General features: G+C 35.7%; 1 protein-coding gene across 6 annotated transcripts in view; it reads right to left on the bottom strand.

Annotated features, from left to right (window-relative positions):
• Positions 1-27804, bottom strand: part of STK3 (serine/threonine kinase 3) — a 332138-nt gene that overhangs the window by 228419 nt on the left and 75915 nt on the right. For 5 of the 6 annotated variants that reach the window (XM_050801203.1, XM_050801204.1, XM_050801205.1 and 2 more), the window contains exons 5-6: positions 3139-3303; positions 2379-2546 (exon numbers count right to left, since the gene is read on the bottom strand). In XM_050801203.1, coding sequence (XP_050657160.1) covers positions 2379-2546; positions 3139-3303 — 333 coding nt within the window. Of the gene's footprint in view, positions 1-2378; positions 2547-3138; positions 3304-18041; positions 19176-27804 lie in introns of those variants that run through there. The other variant, XM_050801208.1, reaches the window with a different exon arrangement.

Raw genomic sequence — 27804 nt, 5'->3', positions numbered from 1 at the left:
CTAAGGTTACACAGACTTGGGTATTTGACAGACATTTTCTCAAAAATGAACCAAGTGAACCTGTCATTTCAAGGACAACAAAAGGTAGTGTTTGTTACCAGTGATAAAACTGTATCTGTTACATGATCTTAACAGCTTCCAATACTTGCAGTTCAATACTCTAATTTGTAAGACAGCTCACAAACACAAGAAAAGTTAAATAATGATATCATTTAAATAGAAAATAAACTATATTACATTTGGAAATGCACAAGACAACACTTGATTAACTGTCTAAAGAACTGGACTGTCAAGAAATTGCCTATATACAAAATATGAGGAAAAAGAGAAATTTACTTGGGCAATAGCTGTCAAGAATGGCTCTATACAGGCATAAAATCCAAGTTGGGACTTGAAAAATTGGTAGGATTTAGATTTTTAAAAAAAAAAAAGTGAGCAAGACATCCCAGGAAGTTTGCAATATATATATATATACATTTTTTTTTTCTAAGAGAAATACTATTTTCAGGTATATTTTTAATAATGTATAATGTATTCATTCAAACTCTCAGGTAATATTATAAGATCCTTAAAGGGAGAGGCCACATATTACAATTCTCTGCTATCTGAGCACAGGATCAAATTTAACAAGTTGAACTATTTGGTTGGAAAAATAAGATTTACACAGGGAAGAAGCAGAATAGTAATAATGGAAGTCCTAGGTTAAATCCCAGCTCTCATAATTACCTAGGTTGCCTTGGGTAATTTAGTAAAACTCACTGATTCAAACTCAAATACGCCTACTTTGAGGATCACCCTACAAACATCCTAACTAAAACAACCACAGATAACTAATGATCAGAGATGAAATACAGACTTTGTGTTCCTGTTTTTATGCTGACCTTGTTATTTTTCATGTTATTTTCAAACAATTGATGCTATTTTTATTTTTCATTTACCAAAAGGAATTTATATACACAAGGAAGAGGAAGATGGTACATATTGTATACTACTTATATATACTTATATACAATAAGTATACTACTTAATATACTATTGTATATTACTCAAAGAATTCTAGGTTGAGCACACTCCTGTTATCCCAGCACTTTGGGAAGCCGAGGTGGGTGGATCGCTTGAGCCCAGGAGTTGGAGACCAGCCTGGGCAACATGGCGACACCCTGTCTCTACAAAAAATTAGTTGGTCATGGTGGTGCATACCTATAGCCCCAGCTACTCTGCAGGCTGAGGTGGGAAGATCACCTGAGCCCAGGAGGTCAAGGCTCGAGTGAGCTATGATAGCACTACTACACTCCAGGCTGGGTGACAGAGTGAGACCCTGTCTCAAAAGAAAAATAATAATAATAGTCTCTCTTTAAAATGTTTCAGTACAGCAGACAGATTTTCAAATATTTTCTGTATAATATACTGTTACCTATATTATCGAAATTGAAGCCACAATAGCATTATAATATCAGATGTAATTCTAATTTATTCTTCTTCAGATATTCTAAAATAATGCATTCTTCCTCTTCCTATCTATTTACTTCACATTCCTCCAGCCACCATGACATTATCTTCTCTTTTCTACAAATACACACATACATACACTCTTCCCCTCATTCCTACATCCTTATTGAGATAACTACAGCCACTAGAGGGCAATAAGTATACAAAGATAAATGTACTTAACTATGATGATGAACTTATCTATATGATTCACATAGTAATAAACCTAAAAAGTATATCATCACAAACCCTGAAACATAGGCAATTAGATTTGAATATGCAAGATATATATTTCAAACTCCAAAAATTATCCTGCACAGGTCACAGAAGCATATAACGATGTTCAAAACAGGAATTCCATCTTCTCAATAAGCATTCATTTAAAAAAATTAGCCGAATTCCTTTACATGTGCATAGTAATATTAGAAATTAGGATTGCTTAATACCATCCTCAGACCAAAGAAGAGAAAGGGCAGAAAAAAAAAAAAAAAAAAAAAACACAGTAAGGTATAAATTACAGAGTGGGTAAAAAAGTGAGAAATGATTACTTCAAACTCTTCCACTACCACAATCGAGAAAACAATAAACTGAAGAGCAAAGAGGATTTACCAACCCTTTCTTCTATTGAAAAGCAAGCAAAAATTTTACGGGTATATTTTTGGGGGAGGAGAACAGTGATGGTAGAGATATACAAAGCCTTCAGTTCTTTTCTCACAATTAAGAACACGGAAGAGAAGTTAAGAGTTACCAATCTTTAAGAGGTAATTTTACCATTTTTAAAAAGAATACATTTAAATGAACTTATTTAGTTTATATTTACTTACACTGACATTACAAAACTGCAACACTTATATAAGGCTAACATTTTCAGCAAACCATAATTTTCTTACCCTCATTGGATGTATATCAGCATAAGGAGGTTTTCCTTCAGCCATTTCTATGGAAGTAATGCCGAGGGACCAGATGTCGGCCACACAGTTATAGCCTATTTCTTGAATCACCTCAGGAGCCATCCAAAATGGAGTTCCTATTACAGTATTGCGTTTTGCCATTGTATCCTGCAATAACGTTACATAGCCATAAATACTACTACAAAAGCACAAAGGAAATCTGTATGCCAAACATTCTTTTAAAAAATGTTGAAACCTCCAACGCCACAGATTATATCAGAAATTGACTATTTTGCTAAAATTTCAACTAGTTATGACATACTTAGGAATTTTGAATTCTGAAAATAACCAAGAGTCCACAGGTAACTTATCCCCACTACCATCATTAAACACAGTCATTAAAGATAGTGCTATAATGATAAAAGCTACAGAAATGAGCTACGTAGCTTCCCTTTCAGAACATTTAAGCATTTCGATTACAAGATATATTTTCATATTCAATAAAAGCTACAGAAATGAGCTACGTAGCTTCCCTTTTAGAACATTTAAGCATTTCGATTACAAGATATATTTTCATATTCAATCACCCTCAATGATAAATTAAATAATACTCAAATTTGGCTCAATTATGGTTCTTTCTCCACAAAAATTAAAGTTACACATTTCTTTCCATTCCCCCTCAAAAAGTTATGGAAGTTTAGTTATAATAAAATCTGAACAAATTAGCCAAGTGTTTAGAAAATTATTAAAGTTAACTTACTGTTAACTGACCAGCCACTCCAAAATCTGCCAATTTTGCATGTCCTTCTGTATTGAGGAGAATATTTCCAGCTTTTATATCTCTGTGTATTTTTCTCATAAAATGCAAATATTCTAGTCCTTTCAATGTAGATTTAAGAATGGTTGCAATTTCATCTTCTGTTAACTGGAAAGAAATATTTTTTAAACCATAATTAAAATGCCATGTTAGATAAACTCTTACAAAAGAGCACTAGTAACAAGTATGTCTTTCTGTGTGTGTGTGTGCTTTTTTAAGAGACCCCAGTCTGTTGCCCAGGCTACAGTGCAGTGGTGTGGTGATAGCTCACTGCAGCCTCAAATTCCTGGGCTCAAGTCATGCTCCCACCTCAGCTTCCCGAGTAGCTAGAACTATAGGCACATGCCACCCCAACAGGTTAACTTATTTTTACTTTTGTAGAGATGGGGGGGTCTCGCTCTGTTGCCTGGGCTAGTCTTGAACTCCTTGCTTCAAACAATTCTCCTCCTCAGGAGGAGGAGAACAATTCTTAATTCAAACAATTCTCCTTCCTCAGCCTCCCAAAGTGCTGGGATTATAGGTGTGAGCCACCATGCCTAGCCACAAGTACTTCTTTCTAATGACCACTAAACCTCCAGGAAAATGCTAAAGGGGTAAATAATAGAGAACCTCTTCTTCCCACAATACGCTTTGTTACTCTTATTACACATTTTACTAATGAAAGGATCATTAAATTTCTCTCTTTAAGATTATCAGTATCAGCAGGGCGTGGTGGCTCACAGTTGTAATCCCAACACTTCGGGAGGCCGAGGCGAGCAGATCACTTGAGGTCAAGAGTTCGAAACCAGCCTGGCCCACATGGTGAAACCTTGTCTCTACTAAAAATACAAAAATTAGCCAGGCGTGATGGCATGCACCTGTAACCCCAGCTACTCAAGAGGCTGAGGTAGGAGAGTCACTTGAACCCTCCCAGGCTCAAGTTCAAGGCAGAGGTTGCAGTGACCTGAGATCACATCATTGCACGCCAGCCTGGGCGACACAGTGAGACTTCATCTCAAAAAAAAAAAAGAAAAAAAAAAAGATTATCAGTGTCATCAGTATTCCTAAAGCAAAGGACATATCTCAAGAATCAGCCTGATACAAGGAATCACTATTTCCCACATCTTCTAACACTGGGGGGAGGGGGGGCACTATCACAGCTAATATCTGTTCTGAAAAAGTAAATTCAGATACTTCCCCTGAGATATTTCAGATTCTTGATGAAAATGAAACCAACAGCTAAAGGAAAGTAAATGAGGGAGGGGGGCTTGAAATGAATCTTCTGCGAGAAGCTCCTACAACAATGCCACTCCTAACCCTTCCAAGTCCTGGACTTCTGACCTAATATTGAGAACTCAGAAGAAAAAAATGTCAGAGAAAGATCAGGAAAATGGAAACACAAGCAAAGGTTATCAGAGGAAGGAAAAAGGGGAGAGCACAGAATGCCAAGGAAGAGACGGATGGGGGAAGAAAATCTTAACAGCTATAGCAGTAGAGCCACTGCTATCTGTACCAGGCAATGTGCTAAGAGTTTTGCATGCATTCTCTCATTTATTCTTAAAACAATCTTGTAAGGTAGTGTGACATTATGAAATCATAAGAAATATTTGGTCTTTGTAGGTTCTTGGCACAAAATCTCCTAAGACCCTATGAATTGACTGAGTGAGTGAGAAGTTGAATCAAGATATTTTATCTTTGTTTTCTCACCCCTCTCACAAGAGTGAGAGGGGATGTCTTTTGTCATTCATAATAAGCTCCTTTCAACCATACCAGAATTTATACTGATCAGGTGACTCGTGGTGGGAGCCTACTTAGCTTCAGGATGGGAGCTGGTTGCCAAAAAAACCAACCAAGTGATTAGAAGTTTGGAAATTTCAGCCCAACCTCTGACTTACGGGAGGGCTGCAGGGAGAGAAGGGGTAGAGATTTAGTTAAGCACAAATGTCCAAAGACTTAATCAATCATGCCTACGTAATAGAACTAACCATAAAAACTCTAAATGATAGAGACTGCTCTCAAGCTTATATTCTATCTATAAGCAATGGGATAATTTGATAGAAAACAGGATAACACAGGAAAATGTCTGTGAAAATTGCTATGAGGACAATAATAGAGAGCTACTGATAGAGAATGACTGAGAAGCTACTTTAGACTGATATTCAAAAAGGCCCAAAAGACATTTTACTAAAGTCTAAATGATATAAGGGGGCCAGTCATGTGAATGGCTATCTGGGAACATACATTCCACAAAAAGGGGGAAAAAAAAAAGATTAAAATATCTTGATTCAACTTCTCAAATTTTCTAAAACACTGAATAAGAGAGAACACTTCCAATCTCATTTTAAGAGGCATTATTCTGATACCAAAGCCAGACAAAGTCACTACAAAACAACTACAGACTAATATCCCTGATGAACATTGATAGAAAAATCCTCAACAAAATACAGCACACCCACTTCAACAGGCTCTTAAAAGGTTATACACCATGACCAACTGGAAAGTATTCCTGGAATGCAAGAATGATTCAACATACAAACTCAAACAATGTAATACACCACCTTAACAGAATGGAGACGAAAACACATGATCATTTCAAATGAAAACAGAAAAAGCATTTGACTAAATTTAACTTTTCATAAAACACACAACTAAAAAGAATAGAAGGAAACTATCTCACCATAGTAAAAGCCATATATAAAAAACCCAAAGTAAACGTCATACTCAAAGCTGTAAGACTGAAAGCTTTTCCTCAAAGATCAGGAACAATGCAAGGATGCTATTAGGTTGGTGCAAAAGTAATGGCAAAAACCGTGGTTACTTTTGCACCAACCTAATACTTCTGTTCCACATAGTACTGGAGGTTCTAGCCAGAGCAATTAGGCAAGAAAACCAAATAAAGCCATCCAAACTGGAAAAAAATAAGTAAAACTATCTCTGTTCACAGATGATATGATCATACATGTAGAAAATTCTAAAGCTTCCACAAAAAAACCTATTAGAAGTAATAAATAAATTCAACAAAGCAGCAGTATACAAAAATCAACCCATGAAAATCAGTTATATTTTTATATATTACCAATGAGCAATCTGAAAAGGAAATTACAAAAAAAAATCTGTTTACAATAGAAATAGAATTTCTTTATTTTAAAGAATAAAATACTTAGGAATTAATTTCACCAACAAGGTGAAATATCTGTACAATGAAAACTACAAAACACTGCTGAAAAAACAAATTTAAGACATTAATAAATAAAAACCTATCATAACTTCATAGATAAGAAAATTTAATGTTTTTAAGATGCCCATGCTACCCAAAGCAACCTACAGATTCAACACAATCCCTACCAAAATCCCAGTGATGTTTATTGCAGAAATAGAAAAACTTATCCTAAAATTTGTATGAAATCTCAAGGGGCCCCAAATAGCCAAAACAATACTGAAAATAGAAGAACAAAGCTGTAAGTCTCATAGTTCCTGATTTCAAAACTTATTACAAAGCTATTGTAATCAAAACAATGTGGCACTGGCATAAACACAGACAGACAGATGGATGGAACAGAGTAGAAAACCCAGAAATAACCCTTGTATACATAATCAAATTATTTTCAACAAGAGTGTCAAGAACATTCAAAAGGAAATGAATAGTATTTTCAACCAACAGTACTGGCACAACTGGATACCCGTGTGCTAAAGACTAAGGTGAACCCTTACCTAGCACCATACACAAAAATTAATTGAAAATGGATCAAAGACCTAAACATAAGACCTAAAACTATGCTACTCTTGGGAAAAAATAAAACAGGGCAAAAACCTCAGAATACCAGATTTGGCAATGGTTTATCAGATACAACCAAAAAGGCGCAGAGAACACACAAGAATAAAACAGGCAAATTGGACTTCATGAAAATTAAAAAAAAAAAAAAACAACGCGCATCCAAAGACAGTATCAACAGAGTAAAAAGACAACCCACAGAATGGGAGAAAATATTTACAAATTACATATCTGGTAAGACATTAACATACAGAATATAACATACAGAACTCCTAAAACTTAACAATAAAAAAATCAAATTCAAAAATGGGTAAAGGACTTGTATAGATATTTCTCCAAAGATATACAAATGGCCAAGAGGCAAGTGGAAAGATCCTCAACATCACTAATCATAAGAGAAATGTGAATCAAAAACATAATGAGATACCACTTCACACCCATTATGATGGCTATTATCAAAAGACAGAAAAGAACAAATGTTGGCGAAGTAGCAGAGAAATTGGAACCTTTGTATATAGCTAATGGGAATGTAAAATGGTGTGGAAAACAGTATAAAGATTCCTTTAAAAGTTAAACATAAAATTACCTTATGACCCAGCAATTTCACTTTTGGGTAAATACTCAAAAGAACTAAATGCAGGGTCTCAAAGAGGTATTTTTGAACAAGTTTCACTCGTGATGAGTGTACACCCATGTTCATAGCAGCAACATCCACAATGGCTAAAAAAGTGGAAGCAACCCAAATGTCATCTGACAGACAAATGAATAAGTAAAATGTGGTAGAAACATACAATTGAATTTTTTACAGCCTTAAAAGGGAAGGCAGTTCTGCAATATGCTACAACATGGCTGAAGCTTGGGTACATTACGCTAAATGAAGTCAGTCACAAAAAAGACAACTAATGTATGATCCTGCTTATATGAAATACTCAGAGTTACCAAAATCATAGAGATAGACAGTAGAACAGTGGTTACCAGGGGCTGAAGTAGCAGAGAATGGAGAGTTAGTGCTTAATGGGTACAGAGTTTCAGTCTTACAAGATGAAAAGAGGGGGATGGATAATGGGGATAATTGCACAACTTTATAAATGTATTTAATGCCATTGAACTGCATACTTAAAAATGGCTAACAGGGCAAATTTTGTTTATGTGTATCTTGGCACAATAAAAGTAAAACCGAGGGGGGGAAATGTCTTGATTCAAGAAAAAGCCCACCATATTTGAGTTGAATAAAGAAGGCTGAAGTTTGATGCACCAGGAGAAGACTAGCTCTAGATGAGATCTGAGAGACAGGCAAGGACCAGATCATATAAGGCTTTACTGGCCATAGAAAAGGAGTCTAGATTACCTGAAAATTCTGGTACTTCCAGGAATTTATTCTCTACCTTAGACTAGATGGTCTGACTTGACAGTGCAGAGAAAGCAAGCACCATACTCTAAAGCCGCACCATCCAATAGAGTACCACTAACCACACATGGCTCCTAAACATTTGAAATGTGGGTATTCTAATTTTTCAGATATGCTGTAAATGTAAAATATACACCAAAGATCAAGGCTTAATACAAAAAGAATCTAAGCTATTGTGTTAAAATTTATATATTGATTACCCAATAAATATTTACATATTATATTATTAATATATTAATGTTGAACATATAAAATGTTAAGTGTTTAATATAAGTATTAAATATGGTATTTCATATTATATTATATTAATGTTTTATATTAATATGTCTGTTATATTATGAAAGTTAATTTCACTTTTTTTAATGTGGCTACTCAAAAATTTAAAATTATATGTGGCTTGTGTTTCTTGTGGACAGTACTGCACTAGAAAGGGTCCACAAGAATGCTTTGTGAACACTTTGTTCACTGATGTATCACAATGCCTGGAGCTACGCCTGGTGTACAGACAGCACTTGATAAATAATGAATGAATGGGTACAGACTTGTCGATACAAAAAGAAAGGAGACACCTTCATCTGATGTTCCCAGTCTTTCTAAGTTAGTGGTGTGCAGGCAAATGTGAGGGAGAGGGAGGTAGGAGTGTTGTTTAGGGCCATCACAATGGACCACTACAGACGGTGGGCAAGGTGGTGGTGCTGTCATATGCACCTAAGTTTTCTCGTCTGTCCTCATCCTCCACTCTTTCTATAAAGACTAAAAAGCTTGGGGTGTTAATAAAAGCAGCATCAGCCCATAAAATTGTGTCTTGTTTAGTTACTTCAATACAGACCTTTCTAGTTACCTAGACTTCAGTTTTTATCTCTTAACATTCTACTATTTCCAACCAATAAGTCACTAATTTTCTATTAACTCTGATTTGTTATCTCTGCTCCTGTACCCTATATTTCACTGCTCTACTAAAGAATGTTCAGAATTAAATAAACTGACTGTACTTCAGGGTCTTAGGATCTGTCTGATTTCAATGCTATAAAGTCACTGGACAAATCCACAGCAAGACTAAAGGAGGATTTTCCAGGGACATTATACGAATTCATGAACTGTCTGGCTTTGCTCAATGACTTGAAAGGGTCATTCCAACTCTATGATTCTATGTTATCAAAGTATCTTCACGTAAAGGCAATCTTCACTAAATAAAATTCTCACTCATTTGGGCATCAATCTATGTGTTCATTCAGCCAATATACACTTGATTGGCTCTATCACTGCGCTGATACTGCTCAAGGTGTTGGGTGTACAGGGACACGGAAACTGACAATCCCAGTCCTAATGAAGCAGACAAGAATATCGGAGGGCATAACCTGAATTTGGCTCTGAACTGTTAAAGGTGGAGAGTGCAGATCTGAAGTTTATACAACCTCTCTTTCATTATGTTTTCCTCCCTTTGGTAATAAATCCCTCCCACTAATTCAGAGAGTCAATGTCTTCTCATTTGCTTCATATCCTCCTCAATCAAAAAACGATGCAATATCCAGTCATTTATACAAGTACATGAATAGAGCTTAATTTAAATTTATTTTAACAACCCAATTTAGTATTAAGACTTAAAAGCAGTATCTGTACTTTAAGACTTTTACATTCAATTATGAAATGAAAGGTTCCTATCCCTCAATAAAATCACTTTAAACAACAATAAACAGGTGGAGAAGTATTTTCTAGAACATAAAGGCATACTGTTGTCTTAAATTTTTATATTTCTTTACAGTTTATAAAAACATTTTATGTGATTTCTCTACTCAAGTAAGTAAGCAGAAACACTTATTATTATTCCTTTTAACAGATGAGGAAACAAATTCAGAGAAATTAAATGGACTACCGAATGTCATACAACTACTAAGTAGTAAACCCCACATTTCTTCAGCAATCAATATTACTTCCATCACACCACTGCCAGATGTCACAAACATAAATATATGAATTAGTCTAATATAAGAAAAATTGGGGATTTTGAGGCTTGTTCTAAGGGTGATATTCAAAATATCTGACAGTCATTAAAGCAAATGTCTAATCAGGACAGCTGCCAACCACAATACCAACCAATCAGAACAGCTACCAGTGGTAAACAACAGTAAGAATAGAAACCAGCCATAAACAGGCAGCAAAATGATCATCCCTGAATATCAGGCAGAGTACCTGCCCCAGCTCAGCATTCAAATTTAAGTTATTTTAAATGGTATGCCAGCCAAACAAAACAAATACACCTGTTAATGAACTGTGGAAGTAAGCACACACACCTGGCCTGAAGAGTAACCTTGAGTACATTAATGGGTGACTCTATAAGCATTTAATTGAAAACAGACACTTAATTCTACTAAAATAAATATATAAATCAATGATTTAAACATTTTAAAAATACTTAGAAGAAAACCAAAGTAAGTTTCAAATCACTAAGCAGGAAAGATAGTTTCTAATCAAAAAAAAGCAAAGAAAGAATTATGAGAACTTATTAGTTTTGTCTACACAAAAACTTAGAATACATAAGCTTAGAATACATATAAGGTTCTACATAACCTCAGAAAACTCAGAAAAATAGCCAGTTGCGGTGGCACAGGCCTATCTATAGTCCCAGCTACTCAGGACACTGAGGTGGGAGGATCACATGAGCCCAGGAGTTTGTTCAAGTCCAGGCTGGGCAACATAGTGAGGCCTTGTCTCTAAAAAAAACTAAATAAATTTTTAAAAAGAAAAAAAAGTCATAGCAAGATATTAATGTATAGAATTATTTATTTAGAACATAAAGAGCTCATATAAAACCTTCAGAAAAACAATAAAATCTCAATAAATAAACAGGCCAAAGAAATGAACATAAAATTCACAAAACTAAAAAAAAGAGCTAATTAACATACATGGAAACTATTACACTGCACTAATTATCAAAGAAAAGCAAATTAAAACAATAAAGTATCAAATATAAAATTACCCCAGGGGTTACAATATTGCTGAGAATAACAGCACATATATAACCAGAATGTAAACCAGAGCATAAAAGTGACATAAGAATTCAGAAGTATTTTCCAAGAAACACTAGGTAACATTCAGCCACTGAAAAATCATTTACTGAGCACCTACTCTAGATTTAATTTTTTTAAAAATCTCTAACCTAACCTCATGGGGCTCCAATCTAGCAGGAAATACAGACTTAGAAACTCATAAACAATCATAAAACGTTCTTTCAAAGTGAAACATACCCAAAAAGGAGTGCAATTAATTAGGAATAGAGAGAGGAAATGGCATTAAAATCAAGCTTTAAATAAAAAAAGTAGCTCCCTATCCAGAGAAACGAAAGACTATTAATAGAGTAACTAATGAACTAAATAATAGAAATATAACAATTATAAAATGGTACTCAAAAACCAAGTAAGGCCCAGTTTTCTTCCTTCCACTACAATGAGAAAAATGACAAAAAGTGATAGGCCAAATTTCAGCCTTGTACCAAAATGGAGACAAATCTTAGCAAATTTGGAAGATAAATGTTTGCTTGGTCTCTTTTAAATATCATTGGTGCCCAATGAACTTTGGACAAGAGAAATATCTATATCAAGATTTAAGGCACTCTACAAGTATTGTGTGTCACTAATGGAAAAGGAGAAGAGTGGAAGGAAATAAGAACATATATTTAGTGGACACCATATAGCAGGTTCTGATCTAGATGTTTGTATCATGCTTATTTCATGTCATTTGGATATCTGTTAACCACTTTGTTATTAAAAAATAAAGAAGTTGACAGTCATTTTCCTAGATAGATGGAGTTTCGTTTTCAAATACTCTCTAGCTGTTTTAACAAATTTCATTTACATATAAACACAGCCAATTACCAAAAGTAGCTAGATTTTTATTTGGCAACAAAGAGAGCTACTTCTTCCTATTATGACATAAAATTTAGAGCAGTATCTTTCTCATATCTTTAAGACTTTTCATGAGGCTGGATAGGTCCATACCCAACTATTTCAAAATGGTCAGATTTATATTGAAAACACCGAGGGGGAGAAAACACATGAGAGAGGATCTGCTTCATACAGAAGATAATGTAAGAATTCAGTTCCAAGATGGAAAAGCGTTAGATCCATTCTCAAATCACAGCTAACACTTCCTTCAGTGGTATCTGTTAAGAATCCCTTAAAACAAACAAACAAAAAAATCTGTGGAGCCATTGATTGGAACACGAAAAATTTTATCAACAGAGTACTTCATTTGTGGATTTAATTAAGTTATCCTCAATACATTACAGATTTAATTTCATTTAGGTCACTATACAAATGGTGCGATGTCATTTTTAAATCCCTTGAATCACATTTTATAGTCTGTTTTGTTGTATTTTTTTAAAGAAGGGTGGTAGAGAGATAATAAACTATGAATGAAATACTCAGCAATCAGTGATGAAAATAAGACATTTATAGCTGAGCTAATATATTAAAAGACGGAAGTCTACATCTGGTTTCAATTGGTATGAATTCACTGGCAAATTTAAGAAGAATTTCATTGTACAAAAACAAAAAGATGGTTTTGATAGGCTTTAGTCCTCTGGTTACTTTTGTTTCTATAGTCACATGATTAGTATAATAATATGATATGTTTAATATGTCACTGTGTATATGGTTTTGATAAAAATACACCCACCAACTTGTCTCAAGGGCACATGCACAAATGGTTTTAAAATACATATACTGCCTTAATGGTTTTAGAACAGTAAAATGAATTCAAGTGAGGTTTTAATTTCATACAAAATTAAGAATTTTAATTTTCTAATAAGTCTTTCACAATCTTAGCTAAACTCTACCTTTTGGACATAATTATTTATGCATATAAAATGATGCATTAATTTTACATTTAATACCTATTAGATAGTAAGGATACAAAAAATTGGACATATGTCCCCCTTTCAAATGCCATAAATAGGTAAGTATAGATACCTCATTTAAGTTTTACTTTCATAGGCACTTGCATAAGGTCTTAAAAACTGATCAAAACTCATCAATGTAATCCTTACACAGTCTTTTAAGGCCTGGATCAAACTTTGCCTCTTTCAAGAAATCACCCTATATTCCTCAAGTCAGGATTAATCTATCCAGTGTTAACAATGGTGATAACAATAACAGCTTGCATTTATTGAGTTCTTACTATGTCAACCACTCTACAGGTTTCATTTCATTTAACACCCAAACAGAATTGTAGAAGGTAGGCACTAACAAGAATTCGCTAAAAGTCTGTTACATGATCCCTGTCTTCATGACACTCAGAATTTTGTGGGAAAGGAATAGGAACAATTAATTACAACACAAGCGATGCCTGCAACAACAGGATTAGCAATAGGAGCACTCCAGGACAGCAGTTCTTAAAGCTGATTATGCATCAGAACCAGTACTCTTAAAATCCAAACCATCTAATACAACATTTAAGGCCCTGAATACAGTTCCTGCCAGCCTCAACCATCTACCTTAGCATTCTACCACTTAGGAAAGACTTCATAGAGATGACTTTTGAGCTGAATCTAAAAGAGTGAACAAAGTTTATCAGGTGACCAAAGAGGGAAGGATACATACGGCATGTGCAAAGGCACCGAGCATAAAAATACATAACGTGCATTACCAGTGAATGGTTCTTTGTGTTTGAACATAATGTGTATGGGAAAATAGTGCAAAATGGGAAGTCAGATTAGGGCCAAATTGTTTTATACACCTACATATTTTTAAGTGGAAAGATGGCATGATCATATCTGAACTTTTAGGAAGAAAACTGACAGCAGGCTCTCAGAGACTAAAAGGAGGAAAACAGAAGTGGAGAATTTAATAATAAAATAATTTGTAAAAATAATAGGAGGAGGAGTAACAGGTCTATAACCTTGCTTAGAATCCTAAGAGAAACTGGTGTGGTGGAATTAATAGTGAACACCTTAAGTAAAATTATTCATAAGATGAAGAAGAGAGCATGCAGAGAAGCCAAAAGGCGCCGAAAGCAAAATCCATCTTTCCTACTTTAGGTAGGTCTTAAAGACTATCTAGAGTCTTTTCCCACAACTGAAAGTGCCTTAGCACTAAAGAATCATATGCTCAGTTAGCATCCTCTCAGTTCTCCCAAAAAATTGTTATAAAAAATGAACATGTCCTTTGGCTCAGTAATTCCATTTCATGTAACGCATCCAATGATCACAACACAAATACGCCAATACATATGTACGAAAGTTCCCTGCAGCTTTGACTGTAGCAGCAAAACACTAAAAAGTTAGAAGTCACTTTCATCCAGAAGACTGAAATAAATACATTCTGTTACACACACATAAGACCTATATGTACTGGTATGGGAAGGTATCTAAGATATCCCAGAAGTTGAAAACGAAAAATGGTAAGGTATAAAACATCACATATGGTATTAATCCCTTGGGTAAAACAAGATATACATATATAGGTGGTGAAAGAATCCACAAGAAATTAACTGACATAACCTCAAGGAAGTAAAATTGAAGGGCAGATGTGAAGACATTAACTTCCTCTTTTGTACCCTTTTGTATTATTTGAAATTTTTACAATGTGCTCGTGTTTTTTCCTCTATAATTTATATAATTAAAAGGAATGGAGCAGTTAAAAGTACACTCTAGTTAAAAGTGCAGATAATTATGCAATGCAATTTTAGAAGATCTCCATATAAAACCGTTAAAATTAGAAATCTGCCATCCAAGGAACTAACTTTCCATTTCCTGGAAAATTAACTTACATATATTTCTTTATTTCCTAAGATTAAACAAAAGTAAGATAAGACACAATGATCTTTTAATATGTTTTTCTAATGCTGAAGAATATCCACTATTTCAAGAAACATCATACAATTCTTAAATCACCTGTGATTTAAAACTAAATTACCACTTTTTAAAGTTTTTACCTTAACAGTAAAAAGTGGCAATTTACATTTGTGTAGAACTTTACAGGTTACAGAGTCCTCTGACACTTAGCATGTTTTTTTTCCCACAAGAAAACACTGATGTAGGTAAAGCAAGTAATCTGATATTAGATCAATTTCAGGATTAGGAAACTGAAGCAGAGAGGAGTTACCCAATGTACCCAGGGTCACAGAGCTAATAAGTAACAATCCAAGTACTGAAGCTTGGTCTTCCTGCTCCACATCCAAAGGTCTTTCCACTAAACCACATCACTCCAAATAACCACTGTTACAGTATGCTATGGGGTCAGGCTTCTGACAGGGAAGAAGGGCTCACTGCAGACCTGGCAATGACAGGCAGTCTGCCTGCAGAGGAATGTACAATATAAAAATAAAGTATATGAAGGTGGGCCTGACTGAGGAAAGGGAAATAGAACTGGGAGAAACGCCAAGAAGAATAGCAACAAAGGTGAAAACTGGGCAACTTACCAATAAGGGAAGCCAAGGAAATACTTTTGTAAACTTAATTTACTTAGTTAAGGTAGAAGTGATAGTCTATGTAGGGGACTATATTATAATGTGGAAAAATCATAAACTGTTTATAATTCAATCAAAAGATTTAGAAAAGATGTAATGGAGCGTGACGTGTATGCTGTATTTAATCAGAGATTACAATGTGGCAGCACATGATTGCTATGAAAATTTTAATGGTCTAATCCCACAATGCATATCCTGTTAATGCGGTGGCTTGGAACTGTAAGAGGCAAGTGTGAAGTACACTCAGAACTCATTCTCACTTCATGGGACACCCCAAATAAGGAGCAAAAAGTATCACTTTCTACACAAAAGAACTCATTCTCCTTAGATTCTAGTACAGCACTGATCATTAGTACCCACTCAGAGTGAGAAAATCCTTGTAAGAAGGGGCCAGGGACACCAGAAATAACATCAGGCTCAAGCCATCCTGGACTAAAGGGAACCATGGGTCTTTCCACTGAGTACTTTTCAGGAAAATCCTTATAGCAAACATTTACTTCTGACCTAGCAGGAACAGGCTCCTTGAGAAACATCAACCTTACTGTCCCTTACTGTGACAGAAGGAAAAAAGAGATGGGGACCCAAAAGCTTTGACTCAATGTCACTAGATATATCTTCCACAGTTTAAGATTCATTTTGTGAGCTATTTTAGAGTTTTTAAATTATTGTCTTTTATTCCTGGTGTGTTTTGTTTTTCAGTTTAGTAAATATATAGAAACATCTATTATTTTTTGCTAGTCTAGCACTCATTTGGCCTTCTCCTGCTAAACATATTCTGATTTCCCTTTAGGAAATCACTACTTCTCCATTCTCAGACCATGTATTTCTAGTAGTCAAGTCTACCCTAGCTCTGGATTGAACACATGACCTAAGTCTAAGTCCATTGCTAAATCACATTGTAATGGCCACAATGATTTGCTCAGAGAAGGGCACATGACTCACGCAGAGGCACAAGATTATCACTCTTTTCTGCTGGATTCTATATAGAAAGATATAACCCAGGGAACTGCTGGCAGACATCTCGTAACTGAGGGAAGAGTTTGTGTGAACGAGGCCAACAAAGAGGTATCAGAACAAAAACATGAATTCAAGTAATTCTTTTCACCCTGAATCAAGCCACGCATAAACTAACTTTGCAATGAGCGAGGGGTATGTGAACAAATAAATTCCCTCTTTGGCTTAAGCTGGCTTAGGCTGGGTTTTCTGTAACTTATAACCAAAAGTTGAAACCGATGCAGTAAACTTGAAGTAAATACCAAACAGGAGTTCTTGGAAAAGAGGTTTGTATAAAGCACAAACCACTGACTAACTCCAGAAATGCTAGAGGTTATTTCAGATGTGTAACACATTAGATGTCTGATCTATTTTCTATTTTCTGGCCCCCCCCAAAAAGGGATACAATAATTGGTGGCAAGAAAAGTAGAATAAGCATATCTTTTAAAAGGAACATGCACAGTCATTTTTTTAAAGTCTCCTGCTGTCTTTGTTTTCCTACTACCACCTTCCTTAGCTAATAAATGTTTGTCATTGTATTCATTTTCATTTGGATTTCTCATTTTACAGAACTCTCAGATGTTTCAGTTTCCATTCATTTTAATGACATACGTGTTATCAACTCACACAATAGTTACCAAAACCCCTTACAGAAAAATCAATGGTTTCAAGAAACTTGGGTGAATATGTAGCAATTTCTGAAATACTTAAATCTCAAAAGTAATAGTTAAGCTTACATGTAAGATTTTATCTGATCATTCATCAAGCTTCATATTCCAACTTCTTAACCAAAATTTCTCCCTGCCCCCTCCTCCTCTCTTAGGATAAAGAATACATACATTAAACGGGGCTCCCAGGTATCCTGGATGAGGAAAATACTCTGGGAAAAACAGCATAGCAGCTCAGTTAACTCCCCCTACCCTCACAAATCTATTTCATTCCACCCCCAAAAACCAGAGACTTGAAAATATAAAATATCCAAGGTTATAAACAATAAAAAAGTTATGGAATTTGTCCAGAAAAAACACAAATCTTCTGTTCAACACAAAGTACATACATTAGGAAAAATAACTAGAATATTTTAACCTTTATTATATACGAGAGGGCAGAGAACAGAGGTTGTCTTTCATGAAATCTGGATTGCACATGTCTGGCAAGGAAAAAAAAGATTAATAATCTATCACAAAGCCCCACAACTAGTGATTCAAAATGAAAGCTTTCACTACTTACACCATATGTAAATATATATATATACACAAGCTGCTTATAATCCCTTGATCTGCAGAGAAAGAGAACTGATACTCTACTGTGAAAATGGTCAGTGGGTACACATTTTAAAATCCTTTCCCACATGAAAAGATTCCTGAAAAAGAGATCAGAAGACAACAGAAAAGCACTCAATATATATGGAGTTGTAAATCCAGTATGAACCAGTATCTATTACACAAAGGGGGAACATGCCACAAAGTGATTAGTAAAGTCAAACATGAATTAGTCTAATAACACAAAGGCAAATATAAACCCCAAAGAGCACTTTATTGAACAGAAATCCACACGTATCAAAAATATGTCTATTATTAACAATGATATATCAAGCTTTTAAGCTCCAAATAAATCTTAATAATCAATAATGCGAACTTGATATGTCCTTACCAAGACAAAAAAGTTTGAAGAAGCACTTAACATCAAGGCAAAACATATACATATTTTTAAAATATAACAAACCAAATGTTTACCATAAAGGCTATTACATGCAAGGTATTGATTCTAAGGGCACTTGGATAAAATATGCTAGTATATTTTGAATAGCCACTGCTTGATTCTTTTATTTATTTGGTTATTTACTTATTTATTTGTTTGTTTATTGAGATGGAGTCTCACTCTGTCACCCATGCTGGAGGACAATGGCAAGATCTAGGCTCACTGCAACCTCTGCCTGCCTCCTGGGTTCAAGTGATTCTCATGCCTCAGTCTCCCAGTAGCTGGGATTACAGGCGCATGCCAACACGCCAGGCTAATTTTTGTATTTTTAGTACAGATGGGGTTTCTCCATGTTGGCCAGGCTGGTCTCAAACTCCTGACCCCAAGAGATCTGCCTGCCTCAGCCTCCCAAAGTGCTGGGATTACAGGTGTGAGTCACCTCGCCCAGCCGCCACCATTTGATTCTATTAAAGAAACTAGCCGGGCGCGGTGGCTCAAGCCTGTAATCCCAGCACTTTGGGAGGCCGAGACGGGCGGATCACGAGGTCAGGAGATCAAGACCATCCTGGCTAACCCGGTGAAACCCCGTCTCTACTAAAAAAATACAAAAAAAACTAGCCGGACGAGGTGGCGGGCCCTGTAGTCCCAGGTACTCGGGAGGCTGTGGCAGGAGAATGGCGTAAACCCGGGAGGCGGAGCTTGCAGTGAGCCGAGATCCGGCCACTGCACTCCAGCCTGGGCGGCAGAGCCAGACTCCGTCTCAAAAAAAAAAAAGAAAAAAGAAACTAACAGCGTACCTAAAAATGTGAGGTCTGTGTTATGGAATGTATGCTTTCTTCATTAACAACAATAATTCAAAGTACCAATGGTGACTACTAAGATTCTATCCTTGGTTCTTTACTTCTCTGCATTCTTCTACCCAAATGCATCTGACAGATAATCATGTTCAAAACACAAAAGACACTTTTATCTAACTAAGTGAGATGACAGGATAAGGATGACAATGTCAAAAGCAAATATATATAGGGCCATTTATGTGCCAGGTGTTATTCTTTAAATGCATGTAATCTTCATAACAACTCATATCTTATCCCATATATCAGATGAAGAAATTAAGTCACAGAGAAGTTTAAAAACTTGCCCAAGTCCAGAGAGGTAGTATGTAGCAGAGCTAGGATTCAAATCCTGGCAGTCTGACTCCAGATTTCATGTTCTCAGCTCAATTCTAGTCTTCAGCTATAATTCCAATCCTTTCTTTCCATATGACTATTTAACCTCTGTATGTTTCCATTTCTCATCTGGAAAATGGGTCAATAATAGTTCTTACTTCATAAAGTTCTCCAATCTTTATGAGGATTAACTGCTATAATATACATAATATATTTAGAAAAGTACCTGGCACATAAAAGTAATACATATGTCTGTTGTTATTTTATCTACCAAATGTCTGTTACTGGAGTTGAGAACCACTGTTCTAAAACTGTAACAATCAGTGAGAATTTAACAAGCAGAATAGTCTTAATGTGTCCTTTACAGTGGTAACTAAAGAAAACCGGACTTTCTCAACTATTTTCATTATGAAACAAGTTCACCACCAGCCTTCAAGAAAATATACAAATCATTTAAGAGTTGCTCTCTTCAGTCTGGAATTTCTTCTCCATTATTTAGTATTCCCTCACACCCACCCAAAATTACAGAAACAGATCTCATCCTGATAAAGGTATATAGTGAAAATGTCTCTTATATACTAAACTGAATGTTCACATAACTTTGAAGACATAAAACCTATGTGGCATTTTAGGCCAGGTGTGGTGGCTCACATCTGTAATCCCAGCACTTTGCGAGGCTGAGGTGGATGGATCACCTGAGGTCAGGAGTTCAAGACCAGCCTGGCCAACGTGGTGAAACCCCATCTCTACTAAAAATATAAAAATTAGTTAGGCATGGTGGTGCATGCCTATAATCTCAGATACTTGGGAGACTGAGGCACAAGAACTGCTTGAACCTGGGAAGTGGAGGTTGCAGTAAGCCAAGATAGTGCCACCACACTCCAGCCTGAGCAACAGGGCAAGACTCTGTCTCAAAAAAAAAAAAAAACAAAAAACAAAAAACAAACAAAAAAAACACCTGTGTGGTATTTTAATGTAATTCTCATCTATACAGCTGGATGCTGGGTACTCTTGAACCAGAATACTACGCCCAGAGTCTGGCTTCACGAAAGAGCTACAAAGTGTAAAGACTGAAAGAACTACAACCATCCTTTAACCCAGGGACTAACGCTGATTGACATTTAAATATGCTTCTATTAATAGTTTTCTGTTGTGACAACACTCTTGCACAGCCCCAATAAACAATTGTGCCAAGATTTCTCAAAAGTACAGAAGGAGAAGGAAAACCACTGGATAGATCCTAGAGTACATATTCAACAACAGATTATCAAATTACTCTTTGAAGTAGTTGTACTAATTTAAACTCCTAACAGTATGATAGCATATAAAGTATATATAAGGCACAGGTGAATATAATAAATTTGGAAGCATTTCTATGGACAGGGTCACAGCCAAGAGCAGACAATGAAGTGATCTATCAAGTAAACCCCAGAAGGACTTCCAGCTTAGTACCATAGGGTAGGGAGAGCAAGAGTGAAAGGGAGTTCACTTTTTCATGGAAGCTGAAAAGAAGAAAATGGAACAACAGTTGGCTCCTTGTCCCCAGTCTGCCCCTACTCCCATGTACATGCAGATTACATGAATTCTGTCATTTATCCCCAGATCAAAAAAAGGGGGAAAGGGTTCCTCTCTGAAGAAATTCAGGGGACCGGGCACGGTGGCTCATGCCTGCAATTCCAGCACTTTGGGAGGCCGAGGTGGGCGGATCATGAGGTCAGGAGATGGAGACCATCCTGGCTAACATGGTGAAACCCCGTCTCTACTAAAAAAAAATGAGATGGGTGTGGTGGCAGGCGAGCTACTCGGGAGGCTGAGGCAGGAGAATGGCGTGAACCTGGGAGGCGGAGCTAGCAGTGAGCCGAGATGGCACCACCGCACTCTAGCCTGGGGGACAGAGCGAGACTCCTTCTCAAAACAAAAAAAAGAAAGAAATTCAATAAAAACCTGTTGTAGGCCCTTTCCCTTAAAAGCTAGCTCCCAACCCATTCACCCTATTATGCCTGTCAGTGAAAAGGCATTGCTTACAGTGAGACCTGATCAGCCTTCGAGTCCCAAGGGCAAGACCAGAATAAATAAAACAAGGAAATCAATAACCCTAGAAGAAACAGAAATGATTCAGGAAACAGACAATGGCATTTATTTTTAAAAACTTATTATTCTTAAAGCAATTTCAAAAGCTTTTCTATCCATGTCAGCATCAATATGTTATGAAAAAGGAATAAGCATACGCATTCTTTTAATTAAAATATAACTGCTGAAATAAAAAGTTCAGTTAGAAGAGTCAGAAAATAAAGCAAAATAAAGCATCCCACCTCCTCCAAAAGGCAAAAAGACATAAAGAGAGGAAAATCTAAGAGGAAAAACAAATTCAGGAGATTCAAGCTTTCAATAAAGAAAACAGAAATTTTCCAAAGCTGAAGACAGACAAGTGTTTATATATTAAAAGGAACTACTAAATGCTGAGCATAACTAATAAAAAGGACTCACATGTAGGCACATTCTTGTGAAATATCAGAAACATCAAGATAAAAAGAAAAGTTCAGAAATTTCCAGAGGGGGAAAAAAACCTACAAATAAATAAGACTCAGACAGCCATTATCAACGCTAGATGTTAGAAGATAAATGGAGGAAAGTCTCAAAGCTCTGAGAGAAAATTATTTTGACTGTAAAATTCTACTTAGGCAATGGACCAAGTATAAAAGCAAAATAAAGACATTTTCAGATACGCAAAGGCTCAAACAATAATTGACCTCTTATTCTTGTATCATGAAGAAGACAGTTTAGGAAGAATACAAAACAAAGGTAAAAACCAAGAAAACAGGAAATATCCTTTTTTTAATGGTGGCACTAACCCAAGAGTCAAGTGAAAAGAAATTCTAAGGATACAGCTATAAAGCAGACCTCAAAGCAATGAGTCCACATTAGAACAAGAAATCAGGAAGCTCCAAAGAAAATCTCAAAGAAGAATCACATACATTCCAGGAAATAAATATACTGAGTAAGAAGCTCAAAGATATTACCAAAGCGATAAAAGATGCATACATTGCTTTTCTCAAAATAACAAAAAAAAGAAAAAACTCCCGGAAACAGAAAATTATATAACAACATGATCCTAATGGAGCCATCAACCTAAAATGTGGAAATGATTTTGAGTAATTAATTGATTAAGTGTGAGAAAAGTAAATCCATTTAGACAACATGCTGGGAACATTCTCCTTTGGGTAACCTAGGATATTTAGAGAGAGAAATAAAATTTGAGCATATCATTGTTTCCTCTTCCAAGATGTTCTTTGCCCTCTCTTCTCTCCTCTCACTCGTTTATTCATTCATTCGTTCAATATTTACTGAGCACCCGTGCTAGGAGCTGAAGATAAAACAGTTAACAAAAAAAGAAAAATCCCTGCCCTTTTGAAGCTTATATTCAATAACTCCTACTCTTTCAAGAATCTGCTAATGCAGGAGTCTCCAATCCCTGGGTACTGGTCCATGGCCTGTTAGGAACCGGGCCACACAGCAGAAGGTGAGTGGCGGGTGGGCGAGCATTACTGCCTGAGCTCCACCTCCTCCTGTCAGATCAGCAGCAGCATTAGATTCTCATAGGAGAACAAACCCTACTGTGAACTGCGCATGCAAGGAATCTAGGTTGTGCACTCCTTATGAGAATCTAATGCCTGATGATCTGAGCTGAACTGGTTTCATCCTGAAACTATCACCCCCAACCATAGAAAAATTGTCTTCCATGAAACCAGTCCCTGGTGCCAAAAAGGTCGAGGACCACTGTGCTAATGGATTCTCTCACCAATGAAACTTTTTCTAAATTGTTAGACTATGTGTGCCTCCTTTTTTCCTCCTAAAGAGCTCTAACTCTTTGCAAAACAGAATTTGGCTTTTTACATACCTATTACCTCATCTAATGTGTGAAGAATGCAAGACACCAGCATTTATTAGTTATTTGTACCTCTAGTGAACAGCACTGGGCCTAAATCAATAAATAGGTTTTGAACATTTCTACTCAACCAAAATGTAAATAAAACAGCTGTATTCATCCACTCTCACACTGCTATAAAGAACTACCTGAGACTGGGTAATTTAGAAGAAAAGAGATTTGACTGACTCACAGTTCCACAGGCTGTACAGGAAGCATGGCTAGGGAGGCCTCAGGAGACTTATAATCGTGACAGAAGGGCAAAGGGGAAGCAAGCACGGAATTCTCATGGCAGAGCGGGAGAGAGGATGAAGGGGGAAGTGCTACACACTCTGATGAGAACTCACTATGATAAGAACAGCCAGGGGGAAATCTGCACCCATGATCCAATCACCTCCCACCAGGTCCCTCCCCAAACACTGGGGATTACAATTCAACATGAGATTTGAGTGGGAACGTAGAGCTAAACCATATCAACTGCCAAGTAAAATGTAAAGCACTATGCAAATGTTACTTATTATTTAACAGATGAGGACACTGAAGTCCTTCTCAGTTAAATGATTTGCTCCAGACCATAAAACTAGTCTGTAGAAGAACCAAAACTAAAACCTATATTGCTGAAAGCCTGGGTTCATGCCATTTCTACTGTACTAGGTTGAATAAAAACAAGTAGTCAAATCAAAAAATGGGCCTAAATGGGAGAGAATTACCTTAGGCATTTTCTTAGAATGTTTTTAAGTACACAATAAACATCTAAAACATAGACTCTATTTCTTCCATATGTCAAGACATAGCTTTACAATTATGTAAAGATTATTTGGAAAGCCTCTAATCAAAAATCTAACCTATCTTTTAAGAGCTTCAATTTCACAGAGTTATGCATTTCTACTCTGTAGTATATGTTTGAAATGCATAAATGTTTCGAGATGTTTAATGGCATTTAATATAATATAAGTTGGTTTTTTAAAAATTTCCTCACGGGAAACCTTCAAAACTCATTACCACAAATATACTAAACTTTTATTCTTTTTAAACTTGAAAACACTTGACTCCTCAAAAAAAAAAAAATGCTTATATTACTACCTTATACAACAACAACAAAAAGCTTTTTCATGAGTTACATACAGCAAGCCTATGGTTAAAATTATCAATATACACATTTTTAAAATTAAGCAAAAAATTAAACATAGATACATATATAACTTTTGTAAAAATCGGAGAACTAATGAAACATATTCTGGTATTTCACACATGCCAAGGTTACTAGTAAGCATACTTTTTATGGCTTGTCTTTGGTAATGACCATATCTGTTCAGCAATCCACATTATTAATACTGAATAGTAGTCATGGAAATTATAACTTATCCACAAAAATATAACACTGAATAGAGAGGTAGGGTAATTTTATATTCACAGGATAAGAACCAAAAAATTGGCTGTTTCAGCTCAACATTTATCAAAGGCTTGTAGGTGCCAAAAGGTATTCTAGGCACTTGGAATATTTCAAGATGAATATATTAAAACTCCTGTCCTTGAAGAGTTTACTCCTTGAGTTTACTCTTCAAGGAGAAAGGCAACTGCAACCACTCTTCTCCCAAACACTAAAGCTGACTAATTAAATGTAACTCCCAAGTATAGGATACCATGGCTGGATTATCTACAAAGAAGTTTCATCAAACTTAAAAGATAGTTTAAAATACTGTGAAAAAATCAGTTACTGAATGTGTGTGATACCAGGACTTGAGCTATGTTTGTGAGTCTGATCACAAAAATCAGAAATTTAAGTCACATACACTATTTTATAAAGCCCCAAATACTTAAAAACCAAAAGGACTCAATGAATACTAACCTAATAGATTTGTACTCATAATGTAACCAGAAGAGTCAAGAGAAACTTTTATCATCCACTAGAATACAGAAGAGTTTTACCTTTTTCCTAATTCTAGTACCACTACCATTAATTACCACAATTCATTACCAGCTCAGGTGCCAACTCTGTGATCTGGCCCATGTTGAGTAAGAATCAGCACCTAAATAGACAAAATCTCTATCCTTTACAACTCAGACTCAGTTACAATCACTGGAATATGTCTAATTAATCCGCAACTTAATTCTATGCCTTCATCTTTTCCTACATGTTTCCCAAAGAAAAAGTACAGATCAGCTTTTGAAGGTCCTTCTTTAATATCTATGCTGACAATCAGATAATTTGTTTTATGACTTTTAAAATACGTGAAGTACTCATATAACTATTAGCCACCTGTCAAGCAATAAAACGGATCCAAAAAAAAAGGCCAACAGAAATAACAAACAGCAAAGAATAGGCACAAAAAGAACATGAAACAGCCATTACAAATATGAAAAGACAGCCTACCTAATAGTCAAAATAAACATCATCACCACAGTAAAAACAGCATTTATTGTGCTTTCTTTATGTAAGAGTGAATATGCAATAAAGACTCAATTAATTAATCAATGATTTACTAAACAGACAACAAACTACCTGAGAAAATATGCAAATTTTCAAATAAGAGGTAACATTTTCAGCTGGGACTTCATGGATGCAAGTTCACTAGGCAAAGACTGGGGGTAGGGATAACACTAAAAGAAGGGCAGAAGACAAGGCAAGGGCATACATATCATCACCAAAATATGAAGCCAGTTCTTATTCTAGGAGCCAGTTCTCATTGTAACACTGAAATGGAAAGTACCTGATAAAACAGTGACGAGGTATGAAACTGTACAGGTAGAAAGGAGGTAATATATAAACTCTGTTTATACATCAGGCTAAAAAATTTGAACTTAAATGTTTTGTTTAAAAGACATGTAACTTAATTGGACTTGCTCTTTCCTGTGCCTTTTATTTTCAGTTTTCAAGGAAACATTTGTTCAAAAATAGACAATCATCAATAATTCAGAATCAAGAACGCTTTATCCCTAATAAGATTTCTCTCAAAGACAAGCACAATTCCACACACACAAAAAATACGTTACTTAGGTGGTCCTCCAAGACTTACTACTCTTAAAACAAATTAAAAATTTAGAATCCATTGTCAACTCCCTAAATGATCACATAATTTTGTTTCTTCTCTATAATAAACGAAGCTCACTTCTAAGCTGTCCATTACTCTGAGAAAGCTTACTATTAATATGGTTGATATATGTAGTATATACATAATCAAAGGAACTATACAGTTAAGCTCTCATATCAGAACAGGATTATGCTGTCAGAGCAACATCCATATGAGTCCACTTGAGCATCAATCCAACCTTGTTCTCAACCTATATTTTATAGTTTTTATTAACAATTTAAGATAAGCACAAAACAATAATTTCAGTGATCATGTTTTTACATCTTTTTTAGATTTATAAAGGTTAAAGTTGTCAATAAAGTTTTACATCCACAGATCATACATGAATTCGTTTAAGTGAATATAATAATAAGAAAAGTCAATTCAAGGGCTCTACCTGACATACCCAAATGGCCAAGAGTAAAAAAAGATGCAAGCAAATTAGTAAACCAGTATCTGAGATACTCACTGCAACGAACAGGCCCCAAACACAAAGCATGAGTTTCAAGGACAAGTTAAAACTTCTAAAAAGAGATTAAGAGAAATAACTGGGGCACTAGGCAAAAATGATACAAAATGTCAAACAGGATTATTAACTGGATTACAAAAAAGGTACGTGGATAGAAAATAAATAAGCAAATGACTAATTAGTAAAATCAAGGAACAGAGTCAGAGGAGTACCAACGGCAAAAGTTGCTATGGTGAATAACAAAAATATACAAGATACAGCATTCTTAGATACTACCATTAGCCAACTTGAAAATATAAGAACAATAAAAGATCATTCATATTAGCAGTAAAAATGACAAAGCTCCTAGAAGCAAATCAAATTTAAAATGTATACTTTTTTTTTCTCTTTTTTTTTGAGACGGAGTTTCACCCTGTTGCCTAGGCTGGAGTGCAATCTCAGCTCACTGCAACGTCTGCCCCGCAGGTTCAAGCGATTCTCCTGCCTCAGCCTCCTGAGTAGCCAGGATTATAGGCGCCCGCCACCAGACCCAGCTAATTTTTTTTGTATTTTTAGTAGAGACGGGGTTTTGCCACACAGGCCAGGCTAGTCTCAAACTCCCACCACCACACCCAGCTAATTTTTTTGTATTTTTAGTAGAGACGGAGTTTTGCCATGT

This window comes from Macaca thibetana, chromosome 8 (genome assembly GCF_024542745.1).
Source record: "Macaca thibetana thibetana isolate TM-01 chromosome 8, ASM2454274v1, whole genome shotgun sequence".
Classification (NCBI taxonomy): Eukaryota; Metazoa; Chordata; class Mammalia; order Primates; family Cercopithecidae; genus Macaca; species Macaca thibetana.
Note: the sequence above shows the minus strand (reverse complement) of the source record. Positions and strands in the feature narration are given on the sequence as shown.